Consider the following 21,608-nt stretch of genomic DNA (forward strand, 5'->3'; position numbering starts at 1 on the left):
GTAGCCTCTAGGTAACAAAAGCTCAACACTGCCCCCTAGTGTCCTGGAGCACTTCTGTTGTGTTTCGTACGTACTTTGTCTCTAGGGGCCACCGTAAATATACTTTTATTTTTTCACTCCCACATAAAATGTAATAAATAAATCATATAATACAAAAACCAACTATTCACATTTCAACTTTTAACTATTTAAATTTTCAGCTTTTTCCTTTTAAACAAATTTAAAGTGAAACAACACAAAACACTGCAAACCACAACACAATTAAATATAAATTATAATATGAAAACAAACAGAAGATGCATATTCTCTGTCATATGGGCCGGCATGAATAAACTTTCTGAATCCTTTATCATCTGCAACTGAAAATAGTTGTGGATGATTACTATACCTTTCTAATGTGACCTTGTTGTCCCTGCTCTCTTTCTCTCTCCCTCCCGCTCTGTTCCTGTGCTACTGAGTGTAACTACCGCCCCTCCCCCCTCTGCTCAGTGAAGCGGAAAAAAGTGCGAGAGAGAGAGGGTGAGAGAAAAAAAAAACCACGGCTCGCGATAAGGAGCCGGCTCGTGTTGTTCACGTCAAAGAGTCGGCTCTGAGAGTTTCCTTCGCGACCGACACATCACTAGCTGGGATAACCACATTTACTCAGGGCCTTCTTGATGTGATGTTCCTCCTGGCCGCTGTGTCTGTGGGGATGGTGTTCGCTCTGTGTTGTAGCGTCCTGATGACTCCCAGTTTGTGCTCCATGCTGGCAGACGTCTTCGGTTTAGAATCTTTTATTATTTGTCTCGTGTTTAAATCCTCGTCTTTCTCATTCCTGCAGAAACGACGCTGTCATCAAGTCTGAGTCAAGTCACCTATCAGGATATGAACTTCAGACAATCAGCCAATAAAATTACAGATACACACTCACATGTTGTTTTCTCCAGTCTGAGGACACTGCAGGTACACATTCAGCTGTTATCCAACAAGTTATTGCTTCACAAAATATGATTATGACCCTTTGTCCACTGTGGATCCTTGTGATAATTTCTTTGCTCCTCTATTCTACTTGTCTTTCCATCTCCTGGATTCTCTTTTAACCATCTACTCATTCTCGTTCTCTTGTGCATCAGGGCTGAGTTATTGATGGAGTTTCCCAGATCAAATTTAAAGGAGGATGGGAAGAAGAGGATTTTCTCTCTGCCAGATCGAGCAGCTCTCCAGTCCCGTCAGCTCCCTGCTAAGATTTAGAGCTTGTCCTGTTTTTCAGTATGAAGGCCCTGGTCATCTGTTTTTCTTGCCATGGCTTAAAAAGTGTACATTCTGCATCCAAATGTCCAGCTGCCTTCAACTTTGATGTTTGTCTTGGCCAAAAATAAGCCTTCAGTTTATTCCTTTGTTTAAATAAAAATCTCTTGCTGATAAACTGAACCCTGGCTGTGGCGTCAGAGTAGCGCTATATAAGTGCTACATAAGAACCAGTCCTTCTACCATTTACTAAAAGCAGGCTTTTGCCAGAGATGCAAAGGGATTTGTAAAGAATGAGTTTTTAGTGTACTATGCTTCAGGCAGTTGTTGCATGGAAGTGACTGTTACTGAAAGTCCAGCACAGACCTGTAGTGACAGCCAGTGATTGGCATTTTGAAATGATAATAATAGCATAATGATTTAAAATTCCAGGTTCCTAATGAAGGTCTTGCAGATAAACAGTAACACATTCTATAATGTATTATTAATAAATAATAAACAGGTGGAGCCGGTAGCTCAGCATGTTTGATTTGGCAGTTTTGCACTAGATGAGCTTCCTGAGGCAACTCAAACGGGATCTGTGTTTCCAGGTGGAACTGAACAACAACCTCTCCATTGGAGCCAATAATAAAAAAATGAATAACAATAAGCTTTATTTGGGGCTCTGATCTGAGGATGTAACATCATTTGTAATGTGGGTCTCAACAAGCTCAAGGAACGCTTTAAAAGTAGCCATTAATATGGTAAAATCACAGGTAGCCAGTGTAGCGCTGATTTTTAAATATGCTGAAAGTGTGGCAGCAGAGTTTTGAACGAGCTGGACTCTTGACTGAGTAAAGTCTGCACTACATGAGGAGACTGGAGGAGATGAAAGCATGGAAAACTGTGAGATCAACAGATTCATCTTTTTCTGGTGAAATGTCTGGAAGTTTCTTTGGTTTGTGTACAAGAAGGTGAAACAAATTTCTTGAATTCTTAAACATTTTTACATGATATTAGTAGGCGGCTCCTTTACTAAACAGCTCCAACTGTTTGATTTGTTTGAATTTTACAGGACAGCTTTTTCCCGTGTTACTCATTCATTATGGAGCTACTGTAGTTAACATGTAATGCTTCTCTAAAACCCTGTGACACAATCTTCTTTAACATTAGCGCGCATTAACCCCACATCTTCCCTGTTTTATTGCTGACTCATGTTGGCCTGACAGTATTGGGGTAACAATGTCTCCTCTGTTTAGGAGAGGGCAGCAGGGTCACATCCTCACTGACATCACCTGTATTTGCACTACAGTCGTTCCCTTCACTGACCTTTGCTCTCCTTCTCTTTTCCATCAGGTTGTGTAAAACTGAAACAGGCATTAAATGTTTACTACAAATGATGCTTTACACAGAAATGCATTGTTAGCTGTTTTTACACACCAGCCTGTGTGAACCTTTCGTCTGAGCATGGGGTCAAAGGTCAGGACAGAAATGCAGCACTGTAACACATATACATATGTAAAACATCAGACATTTGACTGATTTGTGTTGTGACAGCTAGTTTTTTCGTTTATACAAATAAATCATCATCAAACACAGAAGAAATGTACAGACCGTACATTTATTAGCTAATATCAGTGGATACAAGAAAAATGGTATAAAGACAAACACTGGCAGCCTTAGCGTTTCTGTTCTGAATCTCTAATCCCTCACAGACATTCATCAAACCCTGTCCTCTATCAGCTTTCAACATAAGAAAAGTATTAGGCCTCATTGAAAAACAGTCTGTTTGCAGATGAAGTACTTTAAAAACTATACTTAAAAACATTTCATACACAAATCTGTTATTTATCTAGATTTTCTTGACTGAGTTTACAATTTACTAGAACTGCCAAAAACACATGAATACAAACAAATGATGAAGGATCCACTTCAAGGAAAGTGGAAAAGCCTCTGTTAGCTGCTGTTTGCAGCTAGCACAGGCTAACAGAGGCTAATACCAACGCTAACCAACAGTTTAGCATATCGTCGACAGCTCACCTCAGCATGGCTGTCCTCGGTCAGCAGTGAGCTTTATTAACTTGCACAAAGTTTTACACCCTGTTTGAGAGTAAATAAAAGTGGACATTTCTCAGCTCCAGCATTGACAGCTGAGGTAAACGGTGGACCGACAGCTTATCCACAAAATGGGAAAAACTCCGGTCCAGAATCCGGTCCAGTCCTCGTGGCAGTAAAAACTGTAATCATGCATACATGCTTTTGTCACACCTGACCATTTCGTACAATATAATTGAAGTTTTGATTTAAAAATTTAGCAGACGTGAACGAGCAACATTCCTGATGAGGCTGGTCAACGCTGTTCAACTAGAAGCCTACGTGGATGATATCCCAGCCTACACATCCCCCTGAACTGAATTGCCTCAGTGAAATACTTGCTCACTCACACGAAACTTCATTAAATGTGAATGTGTTACCTTGCTGGTTCCCAGTTGCAGCTTAAGTGCATCCAATATTAGATTTCCCAGCTTTTCAAACACACCATGAGCTGTGCCATTTTCTGAGCACAGCAGATTAACACCATATAAAGATTTCCTGATGTTGTATCTCCAATAACAGGTCACGGCATTTCGCTCTCGAGGCAGCCAGTGCCCTCCCTGCAGTCCCAAAAGGTTGATTCGGTTCATCTTGACACACACCTGTGTGCACTTGTATTCAAAAGGTTTTTCCGTGTAAAGATCTGATAGTGAGTGTGGGGAGTCATAGATTCAGCCCCCCCCAGGACCACCGGATGGGCAGATGCTCCACCCTCCTTGAAAGAGCTGAAGAGATGCCTATATGGGATGTCACCAGTAGCCACGGTGCAGAAGTCAGAGAGGGCCGGCAGCCAGCTGCACCAGAGCAGACCGAGGCCCGAGGTTTGAGGGCCCTCCACCCCCCAAAGGGGCCTGACGGAGTCACGGATGCCAGGCCCTGCCAAGCAGCCGCCGGGAGTGAGCCAGTATGTGAGACCTGACTTGACACATAGACATAGACAAACATGCACACACAGACACAAACATACACCACCCTCATACACACATATACAAATAATCAGCACTCACCCAGTGTGGAGACAAGATGAACCCACACTCCCCAAACACACTCTGAACCCCAAGTCCATTTCTTTTAGGGGAGAAATGTTTGATTTTGGGGTGGGGGTAAATTTCATGATACATGATCACATGGTCAAATATTTTTAGACGTTTGGCTCCTCCCACGGGATGGTGTGCATCTTTCTCTGCTTTCTCTGAGATGTGAGTATGGATATGTGTGTGTTGACTGTTGAGGCAGGTGGATGCTGCTGATTGCTGGTTTGAAAGAGTTCCTAAGTGTTGATTGGATGATTGGATGTACAGCAGCTTCTTAAACCCCAGCTCACAGCCACCTCCGCCCTCTACTTCCCTCCTCTGTACCAAATAAGGAGCTAGCTTTGATCCAAATCAGCTAACTGCGCATCACCAGCTCTTCCTCGTCCTCGCTGTCCAGAAGCAGCAGCGTGATGATCTTGACAGGGAAGTGGTGAAGCTGAAGGTGTCACTCTGCTGCCAGTCGTCGTCCTGACAACATGAAGACTTCATCTGTGTCTCTGCTCCTCGGTGAGTCAAACGCTGAAATCCTTCACTCACTCATAGCGTTCATTTATCTTATAACACAGTGACAGAGTGTGTGCTGGATGCTCTCACTGACTGACTCTAAAATGAAATCTCTTCAGGTCCAAAGTCTGAAGTTACGTTTATGCGAGAAGAAGAGTTCACTCTTCTTCTTTAGTGTTTTTGTTGTTTTATTTGATATTTGTTCGTCAAGTTTGACAGAAATCAAGTAAAATGTGTTTGTTTTTTTACGGCAGCTCACACTTTTAACTCAGAGGCACCAAATGAAGAGAAATTTGTTCCTGACAGGTGAAAGAAGGACAATGAAAGTGTGTTTGTACGTGACTTGAAGTTGTCTCATCAACAGTTTGTACGTTTTGCTGCTCAGAACCTATTTTCATCTCAAAGTTCAGATCCATCGTGTGTTCTGGACTCAGAGAGTTGGACCTTCATATCCAGTTTGTTGTCTGTAACATGTTGACTTGCAGAGAAGTCAGGCAACCTCTTTTTTTATCGAAGATCAACTTTCATTCAGGAAACCACAGCTGCTAGCTGCAGGTACCACATGCTCCTCTGGTCTGACTCTGTTATGTAGTCTTCACTTCCACTATAGAGAGCAAACTTTCCTTCATGTGGACTCTAATGAAAGGACTGGAGGCTGTTTTTTGTCATTTACCTTACTTTTGTGTATTTTGTTATTTTTCTCATGATGAGCTTCAAACAGAAGCAATCTGGGACTCAAACCTGTGAATAAAGATCAATGAAGCAGCTTCTCCAGGTTTTTATTCATCAGCTGATGCTGAATAAACAACTAACCCTTATCCCATGAATTTGGTTTATAAGTTCTGACTGTTTAATCCTGAGAATGCTTTTCTTGCCTGCTGTACCCCTTACTCTTTTATTCCCCATTGCCCATCCACCCCAAGTTGAGTCTTCATGAAGCCTGAGTGGGGAGCAGTTTCTCTTCTGCTTCCAATAATCAACAATTCCCCAAAATCTGCTTAGTTTGGGAAATGTTTAGGTGCAGGGTGTTAGAGTGTCAAAACAGATATGACGCCCACCTCATTCAGACCAAGTGTACCAACATGGTTTCGTCAGCATGTGTTAAAACTGATCTGGCGCTTTGTGTGATGTTTATAAGTCTAAATGTACTTTTAAAACCTAAACAGAACCTTCAAAGTGAATTAAAGGTCTCCCCCCTTTAATGTGATGTTTTTGGAACAAGACCAGATTGAAACAGGTTCCTGCCCTCTGACCTTCAGTGACCTCTGACCTCCTGTTGCAGGTGTGTGTGTGCTGCTGCTGTCTGCACTGACTGTTTGTGCAGGTGAGTAGATGAAGTGCACCATGGTCCAGGACAAACACTGAGTGTAAACACTGATAGAAACTGTCCGTCTGTCCTCCAGTCTCTCTGAGCGTCAGTCCAAACCTTCAGCAGTTCTTCACAGCAGCCTCAGTGTCTCTGACATGTGACGGTCAGCTGGGCTCTGATGGATGGACGGTGAAGAGGGACACAGGAAGTGGGACTGAGTCATGTGGAGTGGGTGGGCGGGGCTTCGGGAGGTTCAATGGTCCATCCTGTTTTTTTGATGAGTTCAAGCCAATCAGTGGAGTTTACTGGTGTGAAGGTGAAGCTGGAGAGAAGAGTGAAGAAGTCAACATCACTGTATCAGGTAATGAAGTCATTCATTTCATCAGACTAACAGCACACTGTTATACCACCTCTACATCACTCTGTGGGTCTTTTCCTCAGATAAAGAAGTGATCCTGGAGATCCCTGCACTTCCTGTGAGGACAGGAAGTGATGTCACTCTACGCTGTAAAAACAAAATTGGTGGCACAGTCGCAGCTTATTTCTACTTTAATGGACGTCCTGTTGGACCTACATCAGAGCACATAATCACCATTAACGTGCAGCAGTCTGATGAAGGTCTCTACTGGTGTTCTACTGATGAGTTTGGATCATCTCCTCAGAGCTTTCTGAGGGTCAGAGGTCAGAACACTGTTTCCTCTTAAAGCTTAAACCTGTTGAGCTGATAACAAACTGAATGACCCAGCTTCATATCTTTCCTGCAGATCCTACTACACCAACACCAACAACAACAAAAACATCAGCAAACATCCATATCTCCTGTTCTCCTCCTCCTCTTCCTAATCCCTCCTTCATCATCCCAGTCATAGTTACTGTAGGTTCTCTGGTCCTTGTGGTTCTGGTTTTGGTTCTACTTCAGCTTCTTTGGAAGAAACACACAGGTATGACATCTGTCTGACCCACCTGGGCTCTTCTGGTTCAAGCAGCAAATTAAAATATTTTGAAATTTCACTTGAGAAAATCTGAGGGACTTTCCTGTCTGCATTTATTTTGTAGAGCACTGGGTCCCAACATCTTTAGACTGATGCGTTCCCATGGCCCAACTGAAAAGTTTTAAAAGTTCTGGAAGTGGGTCCATAAAAATGAAAAGTATTACTGATATAAACTGGGCTTATCTCTCATTCAAAGTCAGGTCCAGACAGCTTCCATCAGGGTTTCAATTTTAGGATCGCTCCCTAGAAATGAGATTCAGACTAAAACCCCACAGACACAAACACCAGTTTGGGTTGTTTTTCCTGATTGGCTGTCACTTGTTAAGGTGGTATGATACAGGAACAGTGTTCTGTGGTCTCATCACTCTGATGCTGCCATCATGGCTCTGCTTAATCCATAATCAACGAGTCTTTGCTTCTGAATCCTGTACCTGTAACATCAGACTGTCTATGAAGGTCTTCTAAACATCCTACAGCAGTGAAGTGATCACCAACGTTCATTCACATCACATCATTTCTGCAGGGAGACACCAGCCAGCCTCTACAAATGATGTCACATATGCCGAGGTCACCATTAGAGAGTCAGCCAATAAGATGTCAGTCATCCAACCAGAAGTGATTTACTCCAGCCTGAGCATAAACACTACAGGTACACATTCTAGCAGGTGACATAAATGAGCGATAAAAGCAAGAGAAATTGAGAGTTGAAGAAGATGAGACTTTCTCCTCTTCATGCTGCCATGAGTATTTGACCTGTGTCTCTACAGGTTAAAAGAAGAGAAAACCAAGTGGTACCAAAGACCAACAGCTGGAGGAGGAACACTTCCAGAAATGACTGTCAATGAACACAGTTCACCACACCACCTATTCCAGGAGCGCAGCTTCATAGTAGGAGAGTCAGGTGCTGAACTGGCCTGCCTGCAGTCCTGATCTTTCATCAATGAAAACATCTGGAGCATCATGAAACCAGAAGCAGGACAAAGAAGAGCCAGGACTGCTGGGCAGCTAAAACCCTCCATCAGACATGGATGGAGCAACATCCCACTCCCAAAAAGTCCAAAAGCTGCTGTCCTCAGTTCACAGACATTTCCAGAATGATGTTAAAAGGCGAGGCTGTACAGGAGCATTACAAAATGACACTTCTGACATGTGTTTGGTTTTCTGTCTTTGAGAGAATATGAGACTTGAAAATCATTGGATTCTGTTTTTGTTTGTTTTAAACAGCATCACTACTTTGAGGTCGTAGCATGTGGTCATGGAAAAAATATTTTTACCTCAAATATATCAAAAGTTTTGAAAGTGGGACAGGAACGCAGGATCCACAGCAGGTCTGCAGCTCTGTCGCTAGTTTCCTGTTTTACAGTTAACGTTGTCACTGGTTTCCACTAAACCTTTACTGTGGTCTCTGTGGTCGAGTCACTGTTTGAAAAATGGGACAGTGACAGTGTCAGACAGCCGTGGCACTGATCCTGCAGCTTCAACAGATCGCTGCACTGGAAGAATGTGATTGGTACATAGTGTGAGTCAGTTCAGGTTAGTATAAACGTCTGCCCTTTTCCAACATAAATGTGGGAAATTTTGTTTATCCAGGTGTGTTTGGTGAAAAATAAAGTTGACAAGTCGCTCAGAGAGAGATCAAAGATGAGGTTAGGCCACCTTTTGGATTCCACACGACGCACGAGGAGCTGATGAAGATGCAGAGTCACCAAAGTGACGGGAGAAAGTTCTCCTGTGTGAGACGCAGCAGTCACATCAAAAGCAGATAAATGGTGAAGTCACCTGAGTCAGTAGCTGTTTTTCCCAGAGTCGAGCGTTCATTCACCCACATCAAAACAGGTGCTGCTCGTGTGGTTAACTGATGAGAGAAGCTGAAGTCTCTGTGTGACAGAGCTTCCTTGTTGACACCAGTGGGAAATGATCACAGGTAAAACAACCGGTGTGATAAACCACGAAGTGTTTTATGTGTTTAAGTTCAGTTTAACTGCTGTTCGAACGTTGTGGACTGTTTCCCGCCATGAAGAAAGAAAAGATGAACAGTGTCTGACAGAACATGAGAGTGTGCTGAACTGGATCAAATTATCACTGAGAATGAAATACCTCATGAACTACAGTAAACTAAGAATGAGGATGATGAGTAGAAGGAAGAAGACGACCCACAAACTCCCTCCTCAAATGCCTGTCTCCTCAAGGTCAGCTTTGTTTCACTCAGCAGTTCCACCTCAACAACGCCGTGAGGTGGAACTGCTCTCATCTTCTGCTCAGGGTAGAATTTTTTTTTTTTTAGCTTTAAAGCATGTAGTTGCCTCATTGATTCCAGACTCACTTCCCTTACAGAAGATCATCTGTGGGATTAGGACGGCTTGAAAAAGTCTTCATACCCCTTGAAAATTTACACATTTTTTCACCTTAAAACCACAAACTTAAATGTTTTTATTTATGTTTTTAGTAATAGGCAGAGGCTAGCCTGTTTGGCACCCTGGGCGAACACTCCATTAAAAAAAGATGATCTGATGTCTTCTCTGCTTAATAAGGTAATTAAAGAAGCACTGACACATTTTTCTGTATGTTTTTACATAATTCCACCATTTCTGGTTATAGATGCAGAAACTTCATGAAATGAAAAATCTTCCTGATCACAACCTCAGTCTTTTTCTAAATGACTTCTGCATACTATTGTGAATAAATAATGAAATCTGAGATTTGTGAAACAGTTCTTTCTGTTGTTATTTACATTTTACGAAGGCCCCCAGATCTTGTGTAACTGGGTTTGTAAAGGCAGTTGTTCAAGCTCAGCAGCCTTGCAGTGACAGTCGGTCACGGGACTTTCATAGCGATCTGAAACTGCAGCTTCCCAGTGAGAAGCTTACAGGTAAAGTCACAGGGGTCATAATTTAATAAAAAGATTTACTCAATCTAGCCTTCCCTAGTTATTGTCTGTATCCTGTAAATGTTCTTTTATGTAGTTTTAATTATTTTATTTTATTGTTGAATAATCTCCTAGTCGAGTTGTGTTTGTATTTTCTTTTACATATTTTCACTGCACTGCAGCAAATTAGTGCGCTCCACCTGTTGGTTATTCGCTTTTAATGTTTCCCTCCTATAAATGATCGTATTACTGTAAAGCACTTTGGGGTACTGCTGGTTTTAAATGTGCTATATAAATAAAGTTGTATTCTCTTTGTTATTTCCTGTTCTCAGAAGGAGCATTGAGCTGTTCATAGACTGCATAAACTGCAGTATTAGCAAACTGCACATATAATTTATGTCCACTCAGGACTGTATGCTTGTCTTTCCACGTTCATATGTATATTTATATTTAGTCCCATGTCTCTGTATTCATCTGTTTATCTTAATAGTTCTGTTATCATATCTCTGTTTCTACACTGATTTTATATGTTGTTTCTTGTATATTTGCTGCTATGATAACTCAGTTTCCCTCTGAGATCAATAAAGTTTCTCTGATTCTGATGAAGACGAGTGTATTAGAAACAGCTCGTCCTTGTGGAGAAGCAGCAGCGTGACGAGCTGATGATGTTAACAGGGAAGTGGTGAAGCTGAAGGTATCACTCTGCTGTCGGTCTCCAACATGACAACATGCGGACTTCATCTGTCGCTCTGCTCCTCGGTGAGTCAAACCCTCCCTTCTTCAATTCTTTATCACAGCTCCAACACACACTAAAGGCCAAAGGTAAAGAGCCTATTTTCAGCAGCTGGAAGCTCTCGCTGATAGTTTCTCTCACATGAAATCTGTTCAGATCTGTTGGTTTTGTTTTCCTTAGTGAGAAGAAGTGATCACTACTTCTTTTGTTTATCTAAGGCTGGTTGTATCTGATATTTGTTTGTGTGTTTGGACACAAATCAAGTAGTGTATTTCCTGTAAGCACCTCATATTTAACTCGAGTGTATGAAGATACAGCAAATGACAGAAAACTGTTTCAACTGCATAAACTCTTTAAAATTTAGAAGTTTGACTCTGCGTTTCTCTGTAATCTGGACTGACTCACAGAGCTGAAGCTTCATGTCGTGTCTGTAAGAGAGGAAAGTGACCTGTTTTCATCAAACATTAACCTTTACTCAGGAAACCACGGCTCCTAGCTGCATGTACCACATGTTCTCCTTATCTGCCTGTTGTAATCATCACTTCCTCTGTTCAGACCAGATTGACTGAGTCTAACTAAATGACTGAAGATAGTTGGTTTTTCAGAGTTAACGTCGGATTTTCCTCATTTCCTGTATGCTTTGTTCATTTTCTGATGGCGATTTAGACGAGCGGGACTCAAACGACTGTAATATTTACTAAACAGATTTTTCAGGTCACTCACTCAGCAGCTGATATTGCCAAAGTCGCCTAACTTTAATCCAGTGATCTCGGTGGTTTGATGGTTCATTAACTCTGATTGCTTTTTTAAATGTCTCTGTTTTACTTAGCCAGTAAGAGCTAATTGGGCCTAACCTACCTTCTCCAGCACTGGCTATGGGAACCTGCTAATGTTGGGTTTAATGTTGTGATTAGTAGAATCTGTAGTTTTTTACTTACTGAACAACTACTTAGAAACCTGCAGACGTATCGATATAAAAGAATTAGGGCCTGCAAAACAAGCAGGTCAAATTTCAGAATTTCTACCTAAAAAGAAATTAAAAGGAAAAATAGTCCATTTGAATTCAGCTCGAGCATTTTAAACCAAATCTGCTTGGTCAGGTTTGAATGATGTTTCCAGAACCACACAGGAACAGATTACAATTTCCTGCCCTCTGACCTTCAGTGACCTCTGACCTGTTGCAGGTGTGTGTGTGCTGCTGCTGTCTGCACTGACTGTTTGTGCAGGTGAGTAGATGAAGTGCACCATGGTCCAGGACAAACACTGAGTGTAAACACTGATAGAAACTGTCCGTCTGTCCTCCAGTCTCTCTGAGCGTCAGTCCAAACCTTCAGCAGTTCTTCACAGCAGCCTCAGTGTCTCTGACATGTGAAGGTCAGCTGGGCTCTGATGGATGGACGGTGAAGAGGGACACAGGAAGTGCGACTGAGTCATGTGGAGCAGGTGGGCGGGGCTTCGGGAGGATCAATGGTCCATCCTGTTTGTTTAATGAGTTCGAGCCAGTCAGTGGAGTTTACTGGTGTGAAGGTGAAGCTGGAGAGAAGAGTGAAGAAGTCAACATCACTGTATCAGGTAATGAAGTCATTCATTTCATCATCAGACTAACAGCACACTGTTATACCACCTCTACATCACTCTGTGGGTCTTTTCCTCAGATAAAGAAGTGATTTTGGAGAGTCCTGCACTTCCTGTGAGGACAGGAAGTGATGTCACACTACGCTGTAAGAAGAAAACTGGTGGCACAGCCGCAGCTTATTTCTACTTTAATGGACGTCCTGTTGGACCTACATCAGAGCACATAATCACCATTAACGTGCAGCAGTCTGATGAAGGTCTCTACTGGTGTTCTACTGATGAGTTTGGATCATCTCCTCAGAGCTTTCTGAGGGTCAAAGGTCAAAACCCTGACATCACTTCCTGTCTGCTCAGCTGATGATAAATTTACTGAATCCACTTCATCATCTTTCCTGCAGGTCCTCTTCCTCCCACAACAACAACAACAACAACAACAACAGACACTGATGTCTCCCATCCACCTTCTCCTTCTCTTCCTCCTCCTCCTCTCCAGCCCTTCATCATCCCAGTCGTAGCTGCTGTGGTTTCTCTGGTTCTTGTGTCTCTGGTTCTGGTCCTGGTCCGGCTCCTTTGGAAGAAACACACAGGTATAGAGTCTGTCTGACCCAACTGAGCACTTGTAAGTGAAGCAGTATACATGTATGTATGTGTTGTATGGGATCAGTGATTCTTGGTCTTATCACTCTCATGCTGCCTTCGTGGCTCTGCCTAGTCCACAATGAGGCTCCTTCAAATGATGTCACCTACTCTGAGGTCACCAGTAGAGAGTCATCCAATAAGATGCCAGTCATCCAACCAGAAATGGTTTACTCCACCCTGAGGACAAACACTACAGGTACGGAAATGAGGGATAAAAGCAGGAAAACTAGAGATACACTTAGGTTAATACATCTTTTGTGATGTTGTATAAATAAAGCCAGAATGCAATGATTTGTGTATCTTATAAAAGCATATTTTAATAAATAGAACACAGTAAAGGGATTGAATGCACAAATGGAGAAAAAGCAGGTGGTCCCAAAGACAAACAGGTGGAGGAACACTTCCTGAAACTGTGTCTGTGAGCATTGTTCACCTGCCTTCCACAAATGCAGGTTGAAGCTCTATAATGCAAAGAAGAACCACATGTGAGCATGCTCCAGAATCAGCCTCTTCTTTGTGGTTTTCTTATCTCAGCTTATTTCTTATCTCATGATAAAATATGGGTTTGTGAGATTTGCACATCATTCAGTCTGTGTTTGCACAGGGTCCCTGTGGTTTTTAAGAATTGGAGTAAACTGTGGTCGTGGAAACATTGACTTATATTTTCCTCAAATGCATCAAAACAAAGAGGAACTGTGACTCAACGGCTTCAAGCTTTATGAAACATAAACTTTCTTTAGTTTCCTGTCTGACAGTAAAACATGTTACTGGTTTCACGTCTGAACCTTACTGTGGTCTCAGTGGTCGAGTCGCAGTTTGTAAAAATGGGTCAGTGTCAGAGAAAACCATGGCAGCAATCCTGCAGCTCAATCAGAACGCTGAAATGGAAGGATGTGATTGGTGTATGATGTGGAAGATTAGTGTGTATGACACCATGCAGCACGAACTGTCTGATTGAACTCCAGTGTGAAAATGATTTGGGGAGATTTTGTCACAGCATGCAGCAGCACCAGGAGTGAGGAGTGGACCCAAAATCCTGACACGAATGAACATAGAAGATAAACTAAAGGGAGCCGTCTCACAAGGCTGATAAAAACATCTGGAAATAAAAGACAGAGGTGAAGCTAAACAGTAACCTAAGCGTGGAACATGAAAGCACAAGCCACCGATGTTTCACTGGCATGTAAGTTTGGGGTTATACACATAAAAACAGGGGTTAGGTCATGAAGACTCTGTGAAAGAGAAGATGAAGAGAGAGAAGAATTTGTTCAAGAATTACACCTCGTAGTAGAAAGGTGAGGAAGACTCACTTTGATTGACGAGGATGTTTCAGTTCACTGTGTTGGGGCAGCAGTCAGATGTAAAAGCACGTACATGGTGAAGTCACCTGAGTTTGTAGTTCCCAGAGTCGAGTGTTTATTTTCACCCACATCAGAACAGGTGCTGCTCGTGTGGTTAGCTGATGAGAGAAGCTGAAATCTTTGTGTGACAGAGCTTCCTTGTTGTGACCATGAAGTGTTTTATCTGTTTACCTTTAGTTTAACAGCTGTTTGAATGATGTGGAGTCCAGAGAGTGCATGTCAGCAGATACTGAACCTGAAGCTTTGCTGAATCATATTGTTTCACATTGTTCTTCAGTGTTATCAATAACAAAAATAATAGTTTGACTTGAGTTCAGCAGACAAGTTTTGATGGGAACTCCAAGTTCACAGTGAGATGAAAATGAATCCCAGATGTTCGGTCACACAGTGGCTTGTTTCTGTCTTTGATCCCTTCAGCGCAGTGACCAACGTGCATGACTGTCCCATTTTTACAGAAGGTGAAGGAACCACAGACGCCACAGAAGAAATTAAAAAGTGAAAGAAACGACGAGTTTCTCTGTGTAAACAGGAAGCTGAGGACAGACCTGCAGATGTGTCGGTCTCACCGTGGGAACATTTACAGACAGTCATCAGCTTCCTCCTTTCTTCATTCACTCCCATTTAATCCAATCAATGGAGTCATGATGGCAGCAAGTGAGGAAGGCGTCCTGTTTCCAGTTCCTCCAGAGAAACCAGGAGGAGGAACTGAAGAGATCAAACTGCTGCTGGTTTGAGTCTCTGCAGCTTGAACTCTGACAAAGGTCGTCTACGATGGAGCTGCTTCCTTCATTTCAATCTGATCAATACTCTGAACTCCTGCTATAATTTCAGCAGGTGTGATTTAACACAGATTTAATGAACAGACAGATCTGCATCGATCAGGAACTTTCCTGTTTATATCAGGAAGAGAGGGGACACACTTAATTATCTCTTTGGGTACAGCCAGTGATTTTCAGGAGGGGCCCAGCAGTAATAAATGCATCAACTAGTTTTTCAGCATTTTACTCTGAGATGGGAAGTTCTGTTTTTGGAGACAGCAGAATCTGAATGCTTCGTTATGTTTGATTTATTTAATATTCTTATTGGTATCTGAATATTGTGCTGGAGTGGACAGGGGTTAAGGAAGAAAAAGGCCCACTCCAACAAAACAAAGCACACTTAAATCATACACAACGCCTGAAAGACAAAACAGACAAAATGCAAACAAATGTACATTTTTACAGAGTGTGTTTGTGAGTGTCTGTGTATGAGTGTTTGTCATGAAACGTACTTGAAAGGTGAAATTCTGTAATGACTGTAGAAATGTAATAATTATGATGCGATTAAAAAGGAGAAACAAAGGCTGCACAGCACATCCAGGTCCTGCCAGCTGTGGCTCTGCAGCTCATGTCCCCAAAGGACAGAGACGACTGTACTGCTTAAGTGGAACGAGGCAGCTTGAGTGATTAATATGAAACTGATATGACAAAATACTGCAGAGGACGACACATATGACAGATTACAGTCGTAACCAAGAGCTTCAGTTTTATTACTGTTTAGTTTGAGAAAGTTTGAGGACAACAATGATTCAACTTCCATGAGGCAGTCGCAGCAGGAGATGGGTGGAATTATGTTTGTAAGAAATACACAGCTGAGTGTCGTCTGCATAAAAATGAAGGCTAATATTATATTTCCAATATATGTGGCAGATTTGAAGTGTGTAAATTATGAATAAAAAGGCCCCGATAGATAAAAATATTTGCTTTGAGTTTCTCTTTGAGTTCATTGGAGCAGCGGCTCGGCCTCACTGTGACGAAGCTGCTGGTGCTAACAGGGAAGTGGTGAAGCTGAAGCTGCTGTCAGTCGTCGTGTCCACAACATGAAGACTTCATGTGTGTCTCTGCTCCTCGGTGAGTCAAACACTCATATTCATCCATTCATTTACTGCACTTCCACACTCTGTAAAGGAGAACACATCGTCAGCTCTCACTGACTGAGCTGAAACTTCCACTGAAATCAAATCTGTGTAGATCTGCTGGTTTGCTTCGTTTAGGAAGAGTTCGCTCTGCTTCTTTGTTTATTTGGTTCCACCTTAAAGCTGGTCAGCTGGACAGGAAACAAAACAAGACGATATTTATGTATGAGCATCACGTTTTAACTCGAACACACAAAGAGTCAGTGAATAACAGAAAACAGTTTCAAACTTGCTGCTTTATAGTAATGAAAGTTTGTTTTTACTATGATTCAAATTTGTCTCATTAACATCCAAAACCTGCTGAATGCTCAGAACTGAATCTAATGAAAGTCGAGCAGCTCGACTGAGTCAGTGAAGCTTCAGTTAGTGTGTGTAGCATGAAGGCAGACGACCTCATTCATGAAACAGGAAACCACAGCTGCTGCGTTAAGCTTCTTCTGATTGGCTCTGTGTGTAGACGATATTTCCTTTATTACAAACAAATTTTCCAATGTGTGGACAGAGTCAATAATCGTCCTGTGTCTCTCAGGACTCTGGAGCTTCACTGATCTGTTTTCAGATCTAAATGTTGCCAAAGTCACTGTTTGGGTCAGTTTAGGCACCAAACTCTAAATAAGCACGTAAAATGTAAGCCTGCATTAATAATGCATAACATCAAACCCTCATTTACATGAGGTGACACATGTCAGCCATGCTGATGGTTTGTTTTCATGAGCGGTGCTTGATGACCTGTGATGGTACCCTCCTTTCATAAAGATGGTCGAGTGTGTGTTAAAATAAAAGAAACGATGAAGCTCCTTTCATCCTCAACTTGAAAAGCTCGATGATGCAGAGACTTCAGGAAATTAGAAAGTTTCCTGAGAGAAAAAACTATGTGACTATAACATCAGAGTGTCTCTAAATGACCTCTGACCTGTTGCAGGTGTGTGTGTGCTGCTGCTGTCTGCACTGACTGTTTGTGCAGGTGAGTAGATGAAGTGCACCATGGTCCAGGACAAACACTGAGTGTAAACACTGATAGAAACTGTCCGTCTGTCCTCCAGTCTCTCTGAGCGTCAGTCCAAACCTTCAGCAGTTCTTCACAGCAGCCTCAGTGTCTCTGACATGTGACGGTCAGCTGGGCTCTGATGGATGGACGGTGAAGAGGGACACAGGAAGTGGGACTGAGTCATGTGGAGCAGGTGGGCGGGGCTTCGGGAGGATAAATGGTCCATCCTGTTTTTTTGATGAGTTCAGCCCAGTCAGTGGAGTTTACTGGTGTGAAGGTGAAGCTGGAGAGAAGAGTGAAGAAGTCAACATCACTGTATCAGGTAATGAAGTCTTTCATTTCATCATCAGACTAACAGCTCACTGTTATACCACCTCTACATCACTCTGTGGGTCTTTTCCTCAGATAAACATGTGATCCTGGAGATCCCTGCACTTCCTGTGAGGACAGGAAGTGATGTCACTCTACGCTGTAAAAAGAAAACTGGTGGCATAGCCGCAGCTTATTTCTACTTTAATGGACGTCCTGTTGGACCTACATCAGAGAAACTCATCACCATTAACGTGCAGCAGTCTGATGAAGGTCTCTACTGGTGTTTTACTGATGAGTTTGGATCATCTCCTCAGAGCTTTCTGAGAGTCAGAGGTCAGATCACTGACATCACTTCCTGTTTAAAGCCAATCTGCTAAGCTGATGATAAACTGACTGAACCAGCTTCCTCATTTCTCCTGCAGGTTCTGTGACACCAATCTCTGTTGCAACAACAGAAAGAGCAACAACAACAACAACCACCACCATCACCACTCATATCTCCCATCCTCCTCCTTCTTCCTCCTCCTCCTCCTCCTCCGTTCCAGTCATGGCAGCTGTAGTTTTTCTGTGTCTCCTGGATCTGATTCTGGTTGTAGTTCTGCTGACAGGGTGGAGACAAACAGGTATGACGTGTGTCAACGTCTTCAGAGCTTGTGATGAAACATTGCAATAACACCAAAACACTTCTTTATCTCATCCTGTAACATATGATATTGAAATGTCTGCTTTTATATTTGTGTCTCATTGTGTGATTCAAGGAAACATTATTTACATGAAAAATACAAAATATTCACCTTAGATATATGTAGGAGGTCACTGATTGGCCCAAACTTCAACCTATCACATCATTGCACAAATAAAATCATTCTATTGTTCATGTTTTCAGGGGCATTTAGCCAAAAGGTTCCTTCACATGTGAATTTGTTAAAATGTTTAAGAAATGTTTGTATTATAAATGCATGTTAGGTAAATGATATTTCTCAGAGTTATATCTCATGTATTATACTCACATACCGTGTGCAGGAGAACAGTGGCGAGCCGTCTGATATCACAATAAGACACATGTGGGTTTGAACCTGCTGGGTGTCCAAATGATGTGTACGAGGTTAAAGTGAGCGTAGTTTCGCTTAATTAATCAAAATCATTGATCCTGAGTCTATTGAATCTATATTCTTTTCATTGCTGCAGGAAGAACTCTGCCATCACTTCAGAGGAAAGTTGTCTACGAGGGTCTCACCTTAAAAAAAAGAGCCAATAAGATTTCAATCATCCAGTCACATGTTGTTTTTTCCAGTCTGAGGACAAACGCTGCAGGTAAACACTCAGGTTTTATCTAACAAGCTGGTAAAAGATAAAATCAGTGAAAATAAAAGTTAATGTTTACACATTATTTATTTTCAATGTGATCTCCGTTCCTCAGATTCCTGCCATTAATTAATGCTTCAGTCTTAAATATGGTAAACCTCTCTACTAATCATCTACACAGGCCTTCAAGTCTGAAGTAGTTCAACTGTTACTTAAAAAGCCATCTCTAACCAGCAGCTTTAGCTAGTTATAGGCCAAACTCTAACCTTCCTTTCATGTCAGAAGTTCTTCACGCATGTCGATGCGTGCTCAATCATCCAGGTAAGTAAATTCCAAATGTTTGATTCTGTTCACCTGGATGTGGCGATTTCAGTGGGAGAAACGTCCAAGTGACTTCTTCAGTCTCAAAGTTGCGGCTGACGATGAACAGAATCAACCTTCACACATGTTCTCCTGGTTTAAAAAGAGGTCAATGCTAGCCTGGGACACCTGATGTTCTGCACCAATCACATCCCACATATAGTTCTTATTCAAGCCTTTACTGTTGTGCAACATGTTGGTGACACACATAATGTGACAGATCCTGTCTTAACAATAAAAATCCCTAACTTACAGCGGGGTGAGGGTGTAGCTACACACTCTGCAGTGTTTACTGCCGCTCTCCTTTCTTTCCCTCTTTTCTCTCCTCTCATCTCCTCTCTCTCTCATTACAGGTGTGTCAGAAGAAGGTAACTGATGGGCTGTCCAACCTCTTTTTAAAGGAAACAACAAGCACTCATTTAAAATGAGTGTAGAAACTGACAGATGAACCTTCAGTTAATATCTTTGTTTAATTAAAACTTGTTTAAATAAAACTCTTGTTAATGAGTCTTCTGTTGTTTTTCTCATTGGCCTTATATCAGCAGGTTTAATACCAAGCATATGACTTTCTAAAGAACTGATTTATGATTTTTCAGGTCTTGCATTTGGTTGTAGCACAAACTAAAAGAAGTTTTTAAACTTCAGCATAAACTTGATAGGAGGTCATTAGAATTTCAAAGCACCAGTCTAGCATGAAGCTAAAGTTTCCAAATGAAAGCCTTGCAGATTCACAACAACATATATAATATTTTGATAATAATAATAACCTTTATTTAAACAAACAAAAAAACCTTTAATCACTTCTATATCCACGAGGCAGCCAGTCAAATGTTCTCTATTTGAACCTCTGAAAGTCTGACAGATTTTTGAACGAGCTGAAGGCAGAGAAGTAAGGAGGATGTTTTCAAGATGTGCTTAAAGATGAATAAATACAACTGCTGTAACCTGAAGTACTGAGTCAACATCTGTGCTGAAATAAAAGTTGAAAAAAAAAACACTTCAAAAACGTCCCTTTATGCTCGCTCCTCTTCAGCAGGGCTAGGTGGTTGCTAAAGTACCGCAACTGCAACTTATGGGCACCTGCAGTGGTTCCAGAGTGGGACAAAGAAACATAAATAAATAAAAAATATGTTCCACTTTAACCCACGACTTTAGCACGCATCATCTCTATTTGTTTAAAAATGTAGGCAGTAAAACTGAAAAGCAGTGAGAAAAAAACTACTCAAGTAAAATACAGATACATGAAAATTGTACTAAACAGTAAATAAACACAAATCTCTGATTTATGAAAATCTTCAGACCTGAGTCTGTGAGGAAACTCAGCAGAACAGATGGGAAGCAGCAAACTAGACATTAGAAATGGATGCCAGAGAAACCTGAGGACCAGGTTTGTGCAGCTGGTGCAGGAGTTGAAACAGTAACTGGTGGTTTTCAGTAAGACACAACTGGTGAAAGATTGATTGTTAAATGTTTCTAGAACATACCCACGTACCCGTGCACATAATTAAAAGCTGTTGGTTTATTTGGGGATTTTATTTTTTATTTATTAATACGCTGTTCTTGTTTTTGTTTCAAATACACTAAACTTACTGTTGATCTGGGTTTTGACTTCTTGGCTACCATGCCAACCCCCAGTCCCATCCCTAAAACTTCCCCCATCTCTGCACAGGATGGAGAAGAACCCGTCTCTTCTCTTTAAACAAACGTAGAACTCACTCAGACTGTGAGTAAAAACAAATGATGACCACCGCACTGTTTGAAAAGATTTAAACAAAACAACAATTTCCCAAGTAATGAGGTTAATAACAAAAAGAAATCCTAATTAGAGGTGAAGAAAAAGAAAGGAGAACATCTTAAGTGAAACCCAAATCAGAAGAAAAAAGACGTTACGAACACAACAGTGATCATAGCCCAGTTCATGTTTAACATATCAACAACACTTTTATTAAAGCAGGTAAATCTGTGTTTACTTTGAAACATTAAAGAGCTCAATAAAAACTCACACTGACACAAGTTACACAGCTCAGTCATCCTGAAGCTGAAGAACATTTCTTATCTGAAAATCTTTCAGACCCACTCTGATCAACACTGTTACTGTTCTACCACCAGACACTTTATTAGGTACACCTGTTCAACTGACCCTAACTGCAAATATCCAATCAGTCAATCACATGGCAGCAAACCAGCTCATTAAGGCACGTAGACAGCATCAAGCCAGCCGACTCCAGTTCAAACTGAGCATCAGAATGATGACAAAAGGTGACATAAGAGACTTTGAATGTGACAGTCTGGTCTGCGTATTTCAGAAGATGCTGATCTGCTGGGATGCTCCCAACAACCATCTGTGGTGTTCACAGAGGACGGTCTAAAAAAGAG

The 21,608-nt window shown here is 41.7% G+C and overlaps 2 protein-coding genes and 1 long non-coding RNA gene across 5 annotated transcripts; all 3 read left to right on the plus strand.

The window, feature by feature from the left end:
• Positions 1 to 654: 654 nt before the first annotated feature.
• Positions 655 to 1,682, plus strand: LOC120732011. Its single transcript, XR_005695477.1, has 2 exons — positions 655 to 942; positions 1,113 to 1,682. It is a non-coding gene; the product is annotated as an uncharacterized LOC120732011 (long non-coding RNA).
• Positions 1,683 to 4,472: 2,790 nt separating this feature from the next.
• On the plus strand, positions 4,473 to 8,333 carry LOC120732013. The gene is made up of 7 exons (XM_040029396.1): positions 4,473 to 4,841; positions 6,121 to 6,162; positions 6,242 to 6,508; positions 6,589 to 6,828; positions 6,912 to 7,088; positions 7,663 to 7,788; positions 7,907 to 8,333. The coding sequence occupies exons 1-7, from the start codon at positions 4,811 to 4,813 to the stop codon at positions 7,909 to 7,911; spliced, it is 888 nt and encodes a 295-aa protein (XP_039885330.1). The 5' UTR covers positions 4,473 to 4,810; the 3' UTR covers positions 7,912 to 8,333.
• A 1,559-nt stretch (positions 8,334 to 9,892) lies between these two features.
• On the plus strand, positions 9,893 to 19,744 carry LOC120732012 (low affinity immunoglobulin gamma Fc region receptor II-like). 3 transcript variants are annotated; one of them, XM_040029395.1, is made up of 8 exons: positions 12,517 to 12,633; positions 12,712 to 16,202; positions 17,190 to 17,231; positions 17,311 to 17,577; positions 17,661 to 17,900; positions 17,990 to 18,190; positions 18,756 to 18,881; positions 19,586 to 19,744. In XM_040029395.1, the coding sequence occupies exons 2-8, from the start codon at positions 16,172 to 16,174 to the stop codon at positions 19,606 to 19,608; spliced, it is 930 nt and encodes a 309-aa protein (XP_039885329.1). In that variant the 5' UTR covers positions 12,517 to 12,633; positions 12,712 to 16,171; the 3' UTR covers positions 19,609 to 19,744. The 3 variants fall into 3 exon arrangements, with proteins under 3 accessions (XP_039885327.1, XP_039885328.1, XP_039885329.1); XM_040029393.1 differs by lacking the exons at positions 17,190 to 17,231; positions 17,311 to 17,577; positions 17,661 to 17,900; ... (1 more) ...; positions 18,756 to 18,881; positions 19,586 to 19,744 and adding exons at positions 9,893 to 10,764; positions 11,923 to 11,964; positions 12,044 to 12,310 and having other exon boundaries at positions 12,394 to 12,657; positions 12,712 to 12,900; positions 13,026 to 13,148; positions 14,769 to 15,628; XM_040029394.1 differs by lacking the exons at positions 17,190 to 17,231; positions 17,311 to 17,577; positions 17,661 to 17,900; ... (1 more) ...; positions 18,756 to 18,881; positions 19,586 to 19,744 and adding exons at positions 9,893 to 10,764; positions 11,923 to 11,964; positions 12,044 to 12,310 and having other exon boundaries at positions 12,394 to 12,633; positions 12,712 to 12,900; positions 13,026 to 15,628.
• The last annotated feature ends 1,864 nt before the right edge of the window (positions 19,745 to 21,608 follow it).

This window comes from Simochromis diagramma, unplaced genomic scaffold, assembly GCF_900408965.1.
Source record: "Simochromis diagramma unplaced genomic scaffold, fSimDia1.1 OVJJ01000395.1, whole genome shotgun sequence".
Classification (NCBI taxonomy): domain Eukaryota; kingdom Metazoa; phylum Chordata; class Actinopteri; order Cichliformes; family Cichlidae; genus Simochromis; species Simochromis diagramma.

Excerpts from the sequence above, each read along its gene's own strand:
- LOC120732012 (XM_040029393.1), top strand. The coding sequence starts at position 10,734 with ATGCGGACTTCATCTGTCGCTCTGCTCCTCG. Across the intron at positions 12,311-12,393 it reads AGTCAACATCACTGTATCAG|ATAAAGAAGTGATTTTGGAG; the intron begins GTAATGAAGTCA and ends TCTTTTCCTCAG. Across the intron at positions 12,658-12,711 it reads AAACCCTGACATCACTTCCT|GTCCTCTTCCTCCCACAACA; the intron begins GTCTGCTCAGCT and ends TCTTTCCTGCAG.
- LOC120732013 (XM_040029396.1), top strand. The coding sequence starts at position 4,811 with ATGAAGACTTCATCTGTGTCTCTGCTCCTCG. Across the intron at positions 6,163-6,241 it reads TGCACTGACTGTTTGTGCAG|TCTCTCTGAGCGTCAGTCCA; the intron begins GTGAGTAGATGA and ends TCTGTCCTCCAG. Across the intron at positions 7,089-7,662 it reads TCTTTGGAAGAAACACACAG|GGAGACACCAGCCAGCCTCT; the intron begins GTATGACATCTG and ends TCATTTCTGCAG.